General features: G+C 46.0%; 1 protein-coding gene across 1 annotated transcript in view; it reads left to right on the top strand.

Moving 5' to 3' along the window:
* Nucleotides 1-19,175, top strand: part of LOC121008774 (oocyte zinc finger protein XlCOF7.1-like) — a 132,912-nt gene that overhangs the window by 111,958 nt on the left and 1,779 nt on the right. The window contains exon 7 of the mRNA XM_040441469.1: nt 7,866-8,716. Coding sequence (XP_040297403.1) covers nt 7,866-8,716 — 851 coding nt within the window. The remainder of the gene's footprint in view (nt 1-7,865; nt 8,717-19,175) is intronic.

Genomic DNA, 19,175 nt, shown 5'->3' with positions numbered 1-19,175 from the left:
CGCTGCATGTAAAGGTGTCTCCTCCACTGACGAGCGTCTGTATGAGGAACGAGCGATGGCATTAGTGATCACTGCTCCCTATTCTATGGAGGAGATCGCTGCATGTAAAGGTGTCTCCTCCACTGACGAGCGATGGCATTAGTGATCACTGCTCTCATACTGTGGAGGTGATCGCTGCATGTAAAGGTGTCTCCTCCACTGACGAGCGATGGCATTAGTGATCACTGCTCTCATACTGTGGAGGAGATCGCTGCATGTAAAGGTGTCTCCTCCACTGACGAGCGTCTATAGGAGGAACGAGCGATGGCATTAGTGATCACTGCTCTCATACTGTGGAGGAGATCGCTGCATGTAAAGGTGTCTCCTCCACTGACGAGCGTCTGTAGGAGGAACGAGCGATGGCATTAGTGATCACTGCTCCCTATACTATGGAGGAGATCGCTGCATGTAAAGGTGTCTCTTCCACTGACGAGCGTCTGTAGGAGGAACGAGCGATGGCATTAGTGATCACTGCTCTCATACTGTGGAGGAGATCGCTGCATGTAAAGGTGTCTCCTCCACTGACGAGCGATGGCATTAGTGATCACTACTCCCTATACTATGGAGGAGATTGCTGCATGTAAAGGTGTCTCCTCCACTGACGAGCGTCTGTATGAGGAACGAGCGATGGCATTAGTGATCACTGCTCTCATACTGTGGAGGTGATCGCTGCATGTAAAGGTGTCTCCTCCACTGACGAGCGATGGCATTAGTGATCACTGCTCTCATACTGTGGAGGTGATCGCTGCATGTAAAGGTGTCTCCTCCACTGACGAGCGTCTGTATGAGGAACGAGCGATGGCATTAGTGATCACTGCTTTTATACTGTGGAGGTGATCGCTGCATGTAAAGGTGTCTCCTCCACTGACGAGCGTCTGTAGGAGGAACGAGCGATGGCATTAGTGATCACTGCTCTCATACTGTGGAGGAGATCGCTGCATGTAAAGGTGTCTCCTCCACTGACGAGCGTCTGTATGAGGAACGAGCGATGGCATTAGTGATCACTGCTCTCATACTGTGGAGGTGATCGCTGCATGTAAAGGTGTCTCCTCCACTGACGAGCGATGGCATTAGTGATCACTGCTCTCATACTGTGGAGGTGATCGCTGCATGTAAATGTGTCTCCTCCACTGACGAGCGTCTGTATGAGGAACGAGTGATGGCATTAGTGATCACTGCTCTCATACTGTGGAGGTGATCGCTGCATGTAAAGGTGTCTCCTCCACTGACGAGCGTCTGTATGAGGAACGAGCGATGGCATTAGTGATCACTGCTCTCATACTGTGGAGGAGATCGCTGCATGTAAAGGTGTCTCCTCCACTGACGAGCGTCTGTATGAGGAACGAGCGATGGCATTAGTGATCACTGCTCTCATACTGTAGAGGAGATCGCTGCATGTAAAGGTGTCTCCTCCACTGACGAGCATCTGTACAGGAGCGAGCGATGGCATTAGTGATCACTGCTCCCTATACTATGGAGGAGATCGCTGCATGTAAAGGTGTCTCCTCCACTGACGAGCGTCTGTACAGGAACGAGCGATGGCATTAGTGATCACTGCTCTCATACTGTGGAGGAGATCGCTGCATGTAAAGGTGTCTCCTCCACTGACGAGCGTCTGTACAGGAGCGAGCGATGGCATTAGTGATCACTGCTCTCATACTGTGGAGGTGATCGCTGCATGTAAAGGTGTCTCCTCCACTGACGAGCGTCTGTACAGGAGCGAGCGATGGCATTAGTGATCACTGCTCTCATACTGTGGAGGAGATCGCTGCATGTAAAGGTGTCTCCTCCACTGACGAGCGTCTTTATGAGGAACGAGCGATGGCATTAGTGATCACTGCTCTCATACTGTGGAGGAGATCGCTGCATGTAAAGGTGTCTCCTCCACTGACGAGCGTCTGTATGAGGAACGAGGGATGGCATTAGTGATCACTGCTCTCATACTGTGGAGGTGATCGCTGCATGTAAAGGTGTCTCCTCCACTAACGAGCGTCTGTATGAGGAACGAGCGATGGCATTAGTGATCACTGCTCCCTATACTGTGGAGGAGATCGCTGCATGTAAAGGTGTCTCCTCCACTGACGAGCGATGGCATTAGTGATCACTGCTCTCATACTATGGAGGTGATCGCTGCATGTAAAGGTGTCTCCTCCACTGACGAGCGTCTGTATGAGGAACGAGCGATGGCATTAGTGATCACTGCTCCCTATACTGTGGAGGAGATCGCTGCATGTAAAGGTGTCTCCTCCACTGACGAGCGTCTGTATGAGGAACGAGCGATGGCATTAGTGATCACTGCTCCCTATACTGTGGAGGAGATCGCTGCATGTAAAGGTGTCTCCTCCACTGACGAGCGATGGCATTAGTGATAGGATAGACCATCATTATCAGCAAATTAGAAAACCTCTAATGGATTCTGAGCTTTTCCCAATAGAGCCAGGTTACGTTTTCCCAGTAAGTTTCATTCCGCTTTAGGGCGTGTCCTTTGCACATACGGGTGAAACTCGAAAAATTAGATTATGGTGCAAAGTCTATTTTATCCAGTAATGTAACTGAAAGGTGACACTGACACCGGAGACCCATCGCGGGCAGCGAGATATCTCCGGCCTGTATTGGGTATAATGTGGAGGATTACGGCTTATGAAACCCCAAAGTCTCTATGCGGAGGTCCCCTTTGCTCAGGGGGTACGGAGTAATCCGCCGACTAGAGGGCGACACTTTGAGCCGAGAAAATTCAACCTTTTCACAATATTCTAATTTTAAGCTGCATTAATGCAATTCCTTTTAACCACTTAAGGACCACAGGTTTATACCCCCCCCAGTGACCAGACCACTTTTTACACTTCTGACCTACACTACTTTCACCGTTTATTGCTCGGTCATACAACTTACCACCCAAATGAATTTTACCTCCTTTTCTTCTCACTAATAGAGCTTTCATTTGGTGGTATTTCATTGCCGCTGACATTTTTACTTTTTTTGTTATTAATCGAAATTGACCGAAATTTATGCAAAAAAAATGACATTTTTCACTTTCTGTTGTAAAAAAAAAAAAAAAAAAAAAAACATCTTTATATAAATTTTTCTCTAAATTTATTGTTCTACATGTCTTTGATAAAAAAAAAAATGGTTTGGGTAAAAGTTATAGCGTTTACAAACTATGGTACAAAAATGTGAATTTCCGCTTTTTGAAGCAGCTCTGACTTTCTGAGCACCTGTCATGTTTCCTGAGGTTCTACAATGCCCAGACAGTACAAACACCCCACGAATGACCCCATTTCGGAAAGAAGACACCCTAAAGTATTCGCTGAGGGGCATAGCGAGTTCCTATAATTTTTATTTTTTTTGGCACAAGTTAGCAGAAAATGATGTATTTATTTATTTATTTTTTCTTACAAAGTCTCATATTCCACTAACTTGTGACAAAAAATTAAATTTTACATGAACTCGCCATGCCCCTCATTGAATACCTTGGGGTGTCTTCTTTCCAAAATGGGGTCACATGTGGGACATTTATACTGCCCTGGCATTTTAGGGGCCCTAAAGCGTGAGAAGAAGTCTGGGATCCAAATGTCTAAAAATGCCCTCCTAAAAGATACTCATTGGAATATGGGCCCCTTTGCGCACCTAGGCTGCAAAAAAGTGTCACATGTGGTATCGCCGTACTCAGGAGAAGTTGGGGAATGTGTTTTGGGGTGTCTTTTTACATATACCCATGCTGGGTGAGATAAATATCTCTGTCAAAGTCAACTTTTCCCATTTTTTTATACAAAGTTGTCATTTTAGAGAGATATTTCTCTCACCCAGCATGGGTATATGTAAAAAGACACCCCAAAACATTTTTTTCCTCACAAAGTCTCCCTTTCCGCTAACTTGTGACAAAAATTTCAATCTTTCATGGACTCAATATGCCCCTCACGGAATACCTTGGGGTGTCTTCTTTCCAAAATGGTGTCATTTGTGGGGTGTTTGTACTGCCCTGGCATTTGAGGGTCTCCGCAATCATTACATGTATGCCCAGCATTAGGAGTTTCTGCTATTCTCCTTATATTGAGCATACGGCTAATGAGGTTTTTTTTTCCGTTCAGCCTCTGGGCTGAAAGAACAAATGAACGGCACAGATTTCTTCATTCGCATCGATCAATGTGGATGAAAAAATCTCTGCCAAAAAAAGAAAAAAGAAGGGAAAAGGCGTCTGCCAGGACATAGGAGCTCCGCCCAACATCCAAACCCACTTAGCTCGTATGCCCTGGCAAACCAGATTTCTCCATTCACATCAATCGATGTGGATGAATAAATCATTGCCGGGATTATTTTTTTTTTTTAGGGTTTAAAAAGTTATTAACATTAACTTTATATAACATTTGAAACAGAACATTAACTTTTTTACTTACCAATGATTTTTTTATATATTTTTTTACCTTTTATAGGACAAACCTCTCCTTCCCCATGGGACAATGTGCAAAGCGCAAATCGCCCAGAGATGTGGCGAAGTACGTTATGCACTTTGTCCCAGGTGAAAGGAGAGGTTTGTGGCAGCTGTGAGTGAAAGGGCCCTAATAGCCCTGTGTGCCTGTCCTGTGTGACGTGATCCCTACACTAATAGTGTACCTGTGTGTGGTACTTCCGGAAACACTCCCCTAAGCATAGGGCAGGGTGGTCAGGACAGAAATATCGGGTGTCACGCCTTATTCCACTCCTGCTACAGACACGACATCTTTTTCTTGGGGAACGTTGAGTTGGGGTACCAGGATAGACACTCGGGAAGTGTCTGCCATGTAGCCGACTCACTACTTCAGGGACTTGGGGCACGGAACCTCCTGGATACAGGATTTCCGAAATGATCTCTTCCTGGAATTTTAGGAAGGATCGTGTTCTCCCAGCCTTACTGTAGAGAACAAAACTATTATACATCGCCAATTGAATCAGATATACAGACACCTTCTTATACCAGCGCCTGGTGCGGCGGGACACTAAATAGGGAGCCAACATCTGGTCATTGAAGTCCACCCCTCCCATGAGCGCATTATAGTCGTGGACAGAGAGGGGTTTCACAATGACTCCAGTTACCCGTTCAATTTGGACAGTCATGTCTGCGTGAATGGTGGACAGAAGGTAAACGTCCCTCTTGTCCCTCCACTTCACCGCAAGCAGTTCTTGGTCACACAAGGCAGCCCTCTCCCCCTGTGCAAGTTGGGTATTAACGAGCCGTTGGGGGAAGCCCCGGCGACTAGGTCGCGCGGTGCCACAGCATTGAATTCCGACTAGATGTAAGTGCCGAAAGAGGGCCAAAAATTGTCCACGTATAAGTGGTACCCCTTGTGGAGTAAGGGTGACACCAAGTCCCAGACAATCTTGCCACTGCTCCCCAGGTAGTCAGGACATCCGACCGGCTCCAGTTTTGAGTCTTTTCCCTCATAGACCCTAAAACGATATGTATAGTCTGTGGCCCTTTCACAGAGCTTATACAGTTTGACCCCATACCGGGCGCGCTTGCTGGGGATGTACTGTTTGATGCCAAGGCGCCCGGTAAAATGTACTAGGGACTCGTCTGTGCAGATGTTCTGATTGGGGGTATACGCATCTGCAAACCTAGATGACAAATGGTCTATGCGGGGCTGAATTTTGTGGAGCCGGTCATAAGCAGGGTGGGCTCCTGGATGACAGGTGCTATTGTCCGTAAAATGCATAAAGCGCATGATGGCCTCAAAACGTGCCCTGGACATTACAGGCCCATGTTCTCTGCTGCAATGTGTTGGGTCTTTAGACCAATATGACCGCAATACATTTTTTTAGTTAGACCCATGCTGAGGAGAAGGCCCAAAAATATTTTACATTCGGAAACTGTGACTGGTTTCCACCGGAAAGGCTGGGCATAAAAGCTTTCCGGATTGGCGGTTATATAGTCTGTGGCGTAGCCACAACTAAGTCATAGAGATCCGCGGTGAAGAACAGCTCACAAAACTGAAGGGCCGATCCTAAATGAGCCGTCTCCACGCGAACTCCAGACTGGGCGGTGAAAGGGGGCAATACGGGTGCGGCGGAAGCAGGGGAGTGCCAATTTGGGTTTGCCAGCACCTCTGGGAGACTAAGGACTCCACGGGCCTGTGAACGTGGTGGCTGCAACGGGGGAGTTACTGCACGTGGCACCGTACCAGCTGGAACTGCCCTTCTGGTGCTCGCCACTTCACCAGGGAATACGGCAGTGCTGGTAGAAGGTCCAGGATGGGCTGCGCTGCTGGCGTATGCCGCACCATAAACAAGATCAGCGCTAGCACCACTCTGCTGCAAATGAGGCTCATCACGCGGGGTAGGCAGAACCCTGACATGGGATCGGGTACGTCTGACCGTAGCAGGGACCTCCACCTCGTCATCCTCACTAGCGGTTAGAGTGCCACTGCTGTCTACAGGTTCATATTCTGAACCACTGGATTCAGCGGGTGAGGCGTCCCCATCGCTTTCATCCATCAGGGCCAGAATCCTGTAGGCCTCTTCAGCGGAATACCCCTGGTTTGACATTTTGGGCTCACTAAATAAGGAAAAAGAGCAAACCTGCCTAGTAAAAAGGAGTGCTTGCGAAGTAAAGCTGCGACCGCTAATAAAGATCCAGAAAGCTCAGAAGTGATCTTTATAGCGGCGCAGCGATTTTACCGTGTTTTTGCAGTGATCAGAAAAAAAAACATTTCTGTCACTGCGGTGGGGCGGACTGAACGCAAGTGTGCGCACAAGATCAGGCCTGATCGGGCGAACACTGCGTATTTTGTAGAACCTAAGGTGACCCTAATGTACTGATATAGATCTGATTGCGATCAGTATTGATCACTTACAGATACTATATAGTACTAGTGCTGATTAGCGACAGCGATGACGCTAATCAGTGACCGCGGTGGGCGCTAACTACCTAACAAGTGGCTAACTAACTGGCGGTGATCAGGGACCCTTACAGGGGGGTGATCAATGACAGGGGGGTGGACAAGGGGGTGATCAGGAAGTCTGATATGGGTGATCAGGTGCTAAATAAGAGGTTAATAAGTGACGGGGGGGGGGGGGTGTAGTGTAGTGGTGTTTGGTGCTACTTCTTACAGAGCTGCCTGTGTCCTCTGGTGGTCGATCCAAGCAAAAGGGACCACCAGAGGACCAGAGGAGCAGGTATATCAGACATGCCTCTTTGATTGGTCATTTCAAAAATCCACATCCCGCCAGCCAATGATTGCGGTCGGCAGGCTGCAGATGAACTTGTGAGCGCGCGTTCACAGGAAATCTCGGCTCACGCGAGATCACACCGATCGGCGTTAGTGTGACCTGGCAGCGCCGCCGCAATCACGCCTTTCGGCGTTAGCGAGACGGGAGGTGGTTAGTTTGCATTACTGAAATAAATGGACTTTTGCACAATATTCCCCTGTATACCTGGTGTATAGCAGATGATTGATTTCGTATTTGTGGTATTTATTCTTTTAATGTTTTGTGTACCTTTTGGGGAGAGGATGGGTTGGCAGACTTACCAGCACTGGCCTTGGCCCTTCTCTCTGGATGTAAACTTCATGTCGGACTCTGCTGACATGACGCAAGGGGGGCAGATCAGTGCTGCAGCCAGTGATCATATAGGAAGCTTAGATCCAGAGAGCCCCGCGAACGATGGAGACCGGAGGCAGGGAAGTCGGCTTCCCCCCAAAGGTGCACAAGCCATTTACTGGATCTCCGACATTCTGAGTCACAGGTTGAGAGGTTGGATAAAGTAAAAGCATTTATTTAGAGATGTTATAAAACCTCATCATCATATTGTAAAGATGTTATTATTCAGAATAATGGCGTTTTATTCTTGGCAGATGGCTGTTCCAGGAGCTCAGGAGGACATCTGATAGAAGATGGTTGTGGTGAAGAGCCTGCTATCATCCCAGATATATCCTCAGCCTGTCACAGCAAAGATCTATCATCTGCTCCTTTTAAACCGGACCCACTGTTTGATCTACCACAGACGGTTAAGCAAAATAGTCACAAAAATGGAATTGAAAACCAAAGCGCTTGCACAGAAGAGAATCCATTTTCATGTTCAATATGTGGGAAGTATTTTACTGATGAATCAAATCTTGTTGCACATGAGCGAGGTCACTCAGGGGAGAAGCCATTTTCTTGTCCTGAATGTGGGAAATGCTTCATAAAAAAATCTAATCTTATTACACATAAGAGAATTCACACAGGAGAGAAGCCACATTCATGTTCAGAGTGTGGAAAATGTTTTATTAAAAAATCCAACCTTATTACACATGAGACAGTTCACACTGGTGAGAAGCCATTTCCATGTTTAGAATGTGGCAAATGCTTTAAACAAAGATCAGATCTTGTCAGACATCAGCGAATTCACTCCGGGGAGAAGCCATTTTCATGCTCAGAATGCGGGAAGTGTTACAGCATTAAATCAAATCTTGTTGAACATCAAAGAGTTCACACCGGTGAGAAGCCGTTTTCATGTTCAGAATGTGGGAGATGTTTCAGCCAGAAATCGGGGCTAGTCAAACATCAGAGCGTTCACTCGGGGGCAAAACCATTTTCATGCTCAGAATGTGGAAGATGTTTTAACCATAAATCAGCTCTTGTTAGACATCTGAGAATTCACACAGGAGACAAACCGTATTCATGCCCTGAATGTGGGAAATGTTTTCCTCAAAAATCTAATCTTGTGGAACATCTAAGAAGCCACACAGGAGAGAAGCCATTTTCATGTTCAGAATGTGGGAAAAGTTTTACAACTCAGTCAAATCTTGTTAAACATCAGAAAATTCACTCAGGAGAGAAGCCATTTTGATTTCCGATTGAAGAACTGTAGCATGTGTTTAGCTCCATGAAGGTCCTGCTGTGTCAGGATATCTTCTGATGCCTGGCTACAATACAGAAGTCCATTACTGCCTAATGAATGGCAGCACGGTGGATCAGTGGTTAGCACTGGTGCCTTGCAGCGCTCCTAGGTTCAAATGGGACCAAGGATAACAGCTGCATGGAGTTTGTATGTTTTCCTCGTGTTTGCATGTTCTCCAGTGTCCTCCAAAACTCCAAAGACATAGTCAAGTTAGATTGTAAGCTCCAGGGAACACAGGAAGTGATGGGAATGTCTGTACAGCGCTGTGGAATATGTCAGTGATATATATGTGATGAGAATGTCTGTACATCGCTGTGGAATATCTCAGTGATATATAAGGGATGAGAATGTCTGTACAGCGCTGTGGAATATGTCAGTGATATATAAGGGATGAGAATGTCTGTACAGCGCTGTGGAATATGTCAGTGATATATAAGTGATGAGAATGTCTGTACAGCGCTGTGGAATATGTCAGTGATATATAAGTGATGGGAATGTCTGTACAGCGCTGTGGAATATGTCAGTGATATATAAGTGTTTAGAATGTCTGTACAGCGCTGTGGAATATGTCAGTGATATATAAGGGATGAGAATGTCTGTACAGCACTGTGGAATATGTCAGTGATATATAAGTGATGAGAATGTCTGTACAGCGCTGTGGAATATGTCAGTGATATATATGTGATGAGAATGTCTGTACAGCGCTGTGGACTATGTCAGTGATATATAAGTGATGGGAATGTCTGTACAGCGCTGTGGAATATGTCAGTGATATATAAGTGATGAGAATGTCTGTACAGCGCTGTGGAATATGTCAGTGATATATAAGGGATGAGAATGTCTGTACAGCGCTGTGGAATATGTCAGTGATATATAAGTGATGAGAATGTCTGTACAGCGCTGTGGAATATGTCAGTGATATATAAGTGATGAGAATGTCTGTACAGCGCTGTGGAATATGTCAGTGATATATATGTGATGAGAATGTCTGTACAGCGCTGTGGAATATGTCAGTGATATATAAGGGATGAGAATGTCTGTACAGCGCTGTGGAATATGTCAGTGATATATAAGTGATGAGAATGTCTGTACAGCGCTGTGGAATATGTCAGTGATATACAAGTGATGAGAATGTCTGTACAGCGCTGTGGAATATGTCAGTGATATATATGTGATGAGAATGTCTGTACAGCGCTGTGGAATATGTCAGTGATATATAAGGGATGAGAATGTCTGTACAGCGCTGTGGAATATGTCAGTGATATATAAGGGATGAGAATGTCTGTACAGCGCTGTGGAATATGTCAGTGATATATAAGTGATGAGAATGTCTGTACAGCGCTGTGGAATATGTCAGTGATATATAAGTGATGAGAATGTCTGTACAGCGCTGTGGAATATGTCAGTGATATATAAGGGATGAGAATGTCTGTACAGCGCTGTGGAATATGTCAGTGATATATAAGGGATGAGAATGTCTGTACAGCGCTGTGGAATATGTCAGGGATATATATGTGATGAGAATGTCTGTACAGCGCTGTGGAATATGTCAGTGATATATATGTGATGAGAATGTCTGTACAGCGCTGTGGAATATGTCAGTGATATATATGTGATGAGAATGTCTGTACAGCGCTGTGGAATATGTCAGTGATATATAAGTGATGAGAATGTCTGTACAGCGCTGTGGAATATGTCAGTGATATATAAGGGATGAGAATGTCTGTACAGCGCTGTGGAATATGTCAGTGATATATAAGTGATGAGAATGTCTGTACAGCGCTGTGGAATATGTCAGTGATATATCAGTGATGAGAATGTCTGTACAGCGCTGTGGAATATGTCAGTGATATATAAGTGATGAGAATGTCTGTACAGCGCTGTGGAATATGTCAGTGATATATAAGTGATGAGAATGTCTGTACAGCGCTGTGGAATATATTAGATATATATAAGTGATGAGAATGTCTGTACAGCGCTGTGGACTATGTCAGTGATATATAAGTGATGAGAATGTCTGTACAGCGCTGTGGAATATGTCAGTGATATATAAGTGATGTCTGTACATCGCTGTGGAATATGTCAGTAATATATAAGTGATGAGAATGTCTGTACAGCGCTGTGGAATATGTCAGTGATATATAAGGGATGAGAATGTCTGTACAGCGCTGTGGAATATGTCAGTGATATATAAGTGATGAGAATGTCTGTACAGCGCTGTGGAATATGTCAGTGATATATAAGTGATGAGAATGTCTGTACAGTGCTGTGGAATATGTCAGTGATATATAGTGATGAGAATGTCTGTACAGCGCTGTGTACTATGTCAGTGATATATAAGGGATGAGAATGTCTGTACAGAGCTGTGGAATATGTCAGTGATATATAAGTGATGAGAATGTCTGTACAGAGCTGTGGAATATGTCAGTGATATATAAGTGATGTCTGTACAGCGCTGTGGAATATGTCAGTGATATATAAGTGATGAGAATGTCTGTACAGAGCTGTGGAATATGTCAGTGATATATAAGTGATGAGAATGTCTGTACAGCGCTGTGGAACATGTCAGTGATATATAAGTGATGAGAATGTCTGTACAGCGCTGTGGAACATGTCAGTGATATATAAGTGATGAGAATGTCTGTACAGCGCTGTGGAACATGTCAGTGATATATAAGTGATGAGAATGTCTGTACAGCGCTGTGGAATATGTCAGTGATATATAAGTGATGAGAATGTCTGTACAGCGCTGTGGAATATGTCAGTGATATATAAGTGATGAGAATGTCTGTACAGCGCTGTGGAATAGGTCAGCGATATATAAGTGATGAGAATGTCTGTACAGCGCTGTGGAATATGTCAGTGATATATAAGGGATGAGAATGTCTGTACAGCGCTGTGGAATATGTCAGTGATATATAAGTGATGAGAATGTCTGTACAGCGCTGTGGAATATGTCAGTGATATATAAGTGATGAGAATGTCTGTACAGCGCTGTGGAATATGTCAGTGATATATAAGTGATGAGAATGTCTGTACAGCTCTGTGGAATATGTCAGTGATATATAAGTGATGAGAATGTCTGTACAGAGCTGTGGAATATGTCAGTGATATATAAGTGATGAGAATGTCTGTACAGCGCTGTGGAACATGTCAGTGATATATAAGTGATGAGAATGTCTGTACAGCGCTGTGGAACATGTCAGTGATATATAAGTGATGAGAATGTCTGTACAGCGCTGTGGAATATGTCAGTGATATATAAGTGATGAGAATGTCTGTACAGCTCTGTGGAATATGTCAGTGATATATAAGTGATGAGAATGTCTGTACAGCGCTGTGGAATATGTCAGTGATATATAGTGATGAGAATGTCTGTACAGCGCTGTGGAATATGTCAGTGATATATAAGTGATGAGAATGTCTGTACAGCGCTGTGGAATATGTCAGTGATATATAAGAGATGAGAATGTCTGTACAGCGCTGTGGAATATGTCAGTGATATATAAGTGATGAGAATGTCTGTACAGCGCTGTGGAATATGTCAGTGATATATAAGTGATGAGAATGTCTGTACAGCGCTGTGGAATATCTCAGTGATATATAAGTGATGTGAATGTCTGTACAGCGCTGTGGAATAGGTCAGCGATATATAAGTGATGAGAATGTCTGTACAGCGCTGTGGAATATGTCAGTGATATATAAGGGATGAGAATGTCTGTACAGCGCTGTGGAATATGTCAGTGATATATAAGTGATGAGAATGTCTGTACAGCGCTGTGGAATATGTCAGTGATATATAAGTGATGAGAATGTCTGTACAGCGCTGTGGAATATGTCAGTGATATATAAGTGATGAGAATGTCTGTACAGCGCTGTGGAATATGTCAGTGATATATAAGTGATGAGAATGTCTGTACAGCGCTGTGGAATATGTCAGTGATATATAAGTGATGAGAATGTCTGTACAGAGCTGTGGAATATGTCAGTGATATATAAGTGATGGGAATGTCTGTACAGCGCTGTGGAATATGTCAGTGATATATAAGGGATGACAATGTCTGTACAGCGCTGTGGAATATGTCAGTGATATATAAGTGATGAGAATGTCTGTACAGCGCTGTGGAATATGTCAGTGATATATAAGTGATGGGAATGTCTGTACAGCGCTGTGGAATATGTCAGTGATATATAAGTGATGAGAATGTCTGTACAGCGCTGCAGAATTCGTAGGCTATATACAGGTAATACAATAAATGTGACTCCGTTGCGATGCCAATACCACCTATTTGGTCTGTAATGTGGCTGTTGCTAGAATACTTCAGCGTTATGTTTGATTTATGCATGCTGTATACTGACACTCTGCCGAGATCAAATACCTTGGGTATAATATGACGGATATACAGTATATACACTGCCTACATGAGGATTTAAATGTGTGCAATCTGCGGTATGAATTAGTACTGGAAGCTCGTATGGAGAAAAGCATTTAGGGTGTGCAGTTGTGTTACTGTATTATTATGTATTGTTCTCCATGCTGAGCAATGGCATTATCACATTATCACGTCTGTTTTCGGCTCCTCTGGTGCATTTGTACTATTTTATACTGTAAAATGTATACCGCCGGGTTAATTCTGATGACATTCGGATCCGTTCTTCTACCAAAAGTATGTGTTTTATAATCCAATTAAAAAACAACTTGTATATACTTACTGGTTGAACTGGTTCCTGAACAATTGGCTCATGTTAGTATGGTGGTAATAATAATAGTGCAATCCCTGAAGATCCAAGACACAACTTCTTTCCTGCTTCTACCTACCTTACATGTTCACCTTGTCAGGACAGGAGAAGTGGTACTGTGCAGTGTGTATATACAGAATAAGAGCAGATACTGAGGAACTCTTTTTAATTTTATACAAAAATACAAAAACTTTGCCATAAAATTTCCAAGCAATATATAAATCAAGGTATAAAGTATATACACTTACCCTACTGGCCCAGCTACATGCATACTATCTCATTCATACCTACTAAATAGAGAAAATGAAAAGAGAAAAAGAAACCTAGCCTAAACATCCGATCCAGCTGAACCCTAACTATATACAAATTTATACAAATAGTTTATAACTGAAAATAAATGACAACTTATTACAAAAAATAATCAACACAAATGAAATAATCATAATAGAAATCATAATAGAAATATCAAATAACCTTTTTTTTTTTTTTTTTTTATATTATTATTATATTATTTTTTTATTATAATTTTATTTTATTTTTTAATACACACACACACATTTATGAGAAAACCTATACTATCCTTACCAATCTATCTATCCCATCACCTTCATCCAGGGCCAACCTCCGCCTCTTGTCCCTCCATGAGGCCAGCCCTTCCACCACCACCCACACCCAGCCCCTCGCCTCATGTCCTCCTATGTCCGCATAGTCCAGGGCTGGATGCAGGTCTCCCCACACAAAAATATGAACCCCCCCACCCCATCCCACCCAACCTAACTACACCCCACTTACCCTATCATACAATATATACATCTTATAACAACCATATCAATCTATACAAACCAATATTAAAATCCACCCGAAGGCCCAAGTTCAGTCATTTGCAAACCTTTCTTCAAAAACTCATCTTAAATACAAAACAAAAACCTAATGTGAAAGCCTCAGCCCAACACCAGGAAAAGTGCTACTGAGGCTAAGGCACATCAAAGGTGAAGCCTCTCCAGAGGTAAGAGACCCCATCCGTACCCACCTCCTCGCACTCAAGAGAGCGAACCTTCGCCAGGTCACCTAGAATGTTCCTACACACCTCTTCCACAGGGAGGACTTTCTGCTGGGTTGAAACTAAACACCGTGCGTTCCATGTGAAGTACCTGATCACTATGCTAACTATAAAAGCTGTGCATGGGTCCCTTCTTCCCAAACCTTTGAATGCTCCATAAGCCCATTCCGCATAGGAGAGGTTGGCTAGCCTAGGCCAGCCAATGGATGCACCCACCCGTTTGTATACCTCTGTATTAAAGGGACACTGAAGCAGGAAGTGCTCCATACTTTCCAGTATGTCGCCACACTCCTCCCGGGGACAACCCCTTTCATCAGAGTTCCTGTACTTCAAGTTGTCCCTTACATACAGCTTCCCGTGAAAGCAGCGCCAAGCCAAGTCCCAAAACTTCGAGGGGATCCTTGCCGAATTTAACAACTGTAACCCCTTGTCTAGATCCCGGCTTGGGCAATCCTTAAGGGCCAGGGGCTTCCAGAAGTGGGTCAACAAGACCCTCTCGTCAAGGGATCTCCTTGACTGGGTCTTGATTTCCCTCACTCCCAAACCCCACTGGCGGATCACCTTCAGAATCGGGGTGACATAAGCCGGAAGATATCCGTGAGGTGTACGCAAATCCTTCACTTGCCCTCCTGTCTCCCACTCCTGGAAGAAAGGCCGAAACCAACCCCTGCAAGAGACTACCCACGGAGGAGCCCTCTCTTTCCAGAGGTTTGCCAGGTTGATCTTAACAAAGGTGTTCACAAGGAACACCACTGGGTTGACCATACCCAACCCCCCTAATCTCCTCGTACGGTATGTCACCTCTCTCTTGACTAGGTTCAGCCTATTCCCCCATAACAGTTGAAAGAACAGACTGTAAACCCGAGTCCAGAGAGGTTCTGGCAAGACACATACACTGGCCAAATAGATAAGCAAAGGGAGAAGGTAAGTCTTGATCAGGTTCACCCTTTCCCTGAGGGTCAAAGACCAACCCTTCCACTGGTCAACCTTCTGAGCGGCGATCGTGAGCCTGCTGTCCCAATTTTGGGTGGGATAATCCCCATGGCTGAATTGAACGCCTAGGACTTTGGCTGACGACTGGGGCTCTGGGAGGGTGTCCGGGAGACCGAAAGATGGATCACCCCCTCCCAGCCAGAGACTCTCACACTTATCCCGGTTAATCATGGACCCGGAGACTTCCGAGTAGCGTTCTACCTCCGACATCACGTATTCCGCCTCCCCTCCCGAGGACACGAAAACAGTGACGTCATCGGCATACGCCACCACCCTCAGAGTGGCTTCTGGCTCCTCCAGACTCATCCTGACTCCCGCTAACGGTCCCCGATCAATCCTCCTAATAAAAGGATCAATCGCAAACACGTATAAGAGCGGGCTCAATGGACAACCCTGGCGGACTCCAGACCCGACCTCAAAAGGGCTGCCAGACCAACCGTTCACCAGCGGGAAACTCTCTGCCCCTGCATACAAGATCTTTAGCCAATCGACAAACCCTCCCGGCAGGCCATATTTCAGAAGGACTGCCCAGAGGTACTCATGGTTAACCCGATCAAAAGCCTTTGCCTGATCTAAAGCCAGCATGTACCCCTTCCAGCTACCCGCCCTACTCTGCTCCACTGCCTCTCGGACACCGAGCACAGCACTAAACGTGCTTCGGCCTGGAACTGAGCAATGTTGGGTCTCCGAAAGGAGCCGGGGTGCAAACTGCACCAACCGTTTAAACAGTATCTTGGCCAGGATCTTTCTGTCCGTATTGAGAAGCGCTATGGGACGCCAATTCTCAATACGGCTCGGATCTTTACCCTTTGATATAAGGATCAGAGCTGACCTCCTCATTGACTTCGGCAGAGCACCCGAGGAAAGGCACTCATTGAATACCTTAGTCAAGAGGGGAACCAAGGAGTCCTTAAAGGTCTTATAAAACTCGGATGTTAAGCCATCCGGGCCTGGCGACTTCTTTAGGGCAAGCCCTTCGATCGCCAGGCTGACTTCCTCTTCTCTGATTTCTTCTATCAAAACGCCAAGAGAGAGGTCTACTCTTGACTCAGGGATGGTTTCAGCCAGGAAAGCCGAAATCCTGTCTCGATTCAGATCCTTCTTCCTCAAGAGGCACGAGTAGAAGGACTTGACGATTTCCAAGATCCCTGATCTGGACCTATCCAGAGATCCCGTACCATCGACCAGTCCCGTCACCAACTTACTTTTCACTGACATCTTACAGTTTCTGTAAGGGTCGGGCGAGCGGTACTTCCCGAAATCCCTCTCAAAAACCAAAGATGTGTGCCTATCGTACTGGCACCTCTTAAGCAAAGATTTCACCCTGGAGATATCCTCTCGGCTACCTCCAGTCGAGACCAGTTGTTCGAGTTTCCTCCTCAGACCCTGATACAAGCGGTACCTGTCCAGGGACCTGAGGCTCGAGAGCTGGCGGAAGAATTTTGCCACCCGATCTTTGAATATCTCCCACCACTCAGACTTAGTGTCACAAAGATCCAGCAACTCTACCTGACTCTGAAGGAAGTCCTTAAAGGATTGTCTCACCTCTGCTTCCTCCAGGAGGGCCGAATTTAGCTTCCAATAGCCTCTTCCCATTTGGGGGGATTCTGCACATTCAAAGAGAACATAATCATACAGTGATCGGAGAATTCCACCTCTACCACCTCTAAAGGTGAAAAGGTAGTCTCCTCCTTTAAATAAAACCTGTCTATTCTAGACCTAATCTGACTACCTCTATAATAAGTGAAACCACCGTGGCCTGGGGTGTGCCTAATGTGGACATCCACCAGGCGAGCCTCGCTAGCTATGCTATTCAGGGATACACTATCATAAGCCAGCCGGTTTCTGGCGCCTCCCCGGTCTTGGGACCTTGTGACTGTATTAAAGTCCCCGCCAAAGACCACCTGCCGACTCGTAAAAAGAAAAGGTTTGATCCCCATAAAGAGACGCTTCCGATCCCACCTGGTTTGGGGACCATAGATGTTTATCAGGCGAAGCTCTTGACCCTTCATGAGGACATCTAAAATCAAACACCTCCCCATTTCTAACTCAATCACTCGTCGGCTTTCTACTGGTGCAGTAAAAAGAACCGCCACTCCGCTATACGGCTCAGCCGCAAGAGACCAATATGATGGACCACACCTCCACTCCTTTTTTGCTTTATACACAGCCGCCAAATCTGGCAGCCTGGTCTCTTGCAAAAATAAAATGTCAGCTTCAACCCGGCTGAGAAAATCAAAGGCTGCAAACCTAGCCGCATCCGATTTAATACTGGCGACATTAATGGTCGCCAGCGTCAACGGAGTGAGTGCCGCCATACAGAGTGATTAAGTTAGACGGCCTTCTTCCTTCCCTTCCCCTTCTTGTTCTTCTTCTTACCCCTCTTGGGGCTACCCCCTAAGGTGGCACGATCTCTTTTGAGAGAGACAGTGGTGTCCATCTCATTAGTCACCACCGCCTCCCCCTTCGCACCACCCTTGTCATTCCCATTCCCAGTGTCTGGACCCGCCCCACCTCCTGAGGACCTTGCATCCTCCCCGGAGGGAGGCGCGGGCCCTTCCAGAGGCTCCTTCTCTTGCCCCTCCGGCTCCCCACCTTGAACCTCCTCCCCGGAAGAAGAGGAGGCGGAGATCTCATCCAAGGTGAGGTACGGTTGGAAAGATCCAGGGGAAGAGAGTCAGGATTAGAGAGGTCCAGGGGGGAGCTGGCTTTGCCTTCCACAGGCACTCTAGTCGGGCTAGATCTTTTTTTGGTCAGACGTTTCCTTCTTATTCTTTTAGACTCTGTCTCACTCCCCTCTGTTGCACTCTCGTAGCAAGAGGACAGAGTCACCTCGGAACGGTCTAGTCTCCTGAGTTCCTCATTCCCCTCGATATCCCCCAGGGTCTCAGCTCTAGGAGAGGCATTCTCTTGGGAGGGCACAGGCATCACCCCAGGACGGGGTTCCACCTGCCCCCTCTCCATCTGACGCCTCTCCCTCCGTCTCTGCTGGGACGGGCCGTCTTTTCTCTTCATCGACCCCACTGCCCTGTCGCCTTCGCCAGCACTCGCCTCGGCGGTGGGGGCCTCCCGGCTCGCCTCCGCGCGTGCACGAGCCACGTTGGCGACAGAGCGAGGGCAACGACTGAACGGGTGCCCTAGCTCACCACACAGGTTGCATCTAATCTGCCCACAAGATGCAGCTAGATGGCCTTCACCCCCGCACAACGCGCACCTCTGCACTTGGCAGCTGGCGCTGAAGTGCGAAGGGCTGCCGCACTTGTAACACAGCTTAGGCTGCCCCCTGTAGAACACCATGATCCTATCCCGACCAAGGAAAGCAGATGATGGTATGTGGGAAACCGACCCCCCTGAATGTTTCAACTTAATCTGAAACGTCCAGGCACCCGACCAGATGCCAAACTCATCCAGGTTCTTGCTAGGAAGACCCTGGACGTCCCCTTTTTTTGTACCTGCTCAACCAGGTCAAGATGTCAACACAAGAAAGTG

This window comes from Bufo bufo, chromosome 7, assembly GCF_905171765.1.
Source record: "Bufo bufo chromosome 7, aBufBuf1.1, whole genome shotgun sequence".
In the NCBI taxonomy this organism is placed as follows: domain Eukaryota; kingdom Metazoa; phylum Chordata; class Amphibia; order Anura; family Bufonidae; genus Bufo; species Bufo bufo.
Note: the sequence above shows the minus strand (reverse complement) of the source record. Positions and strands in the feature narration are given on the sequence as shown.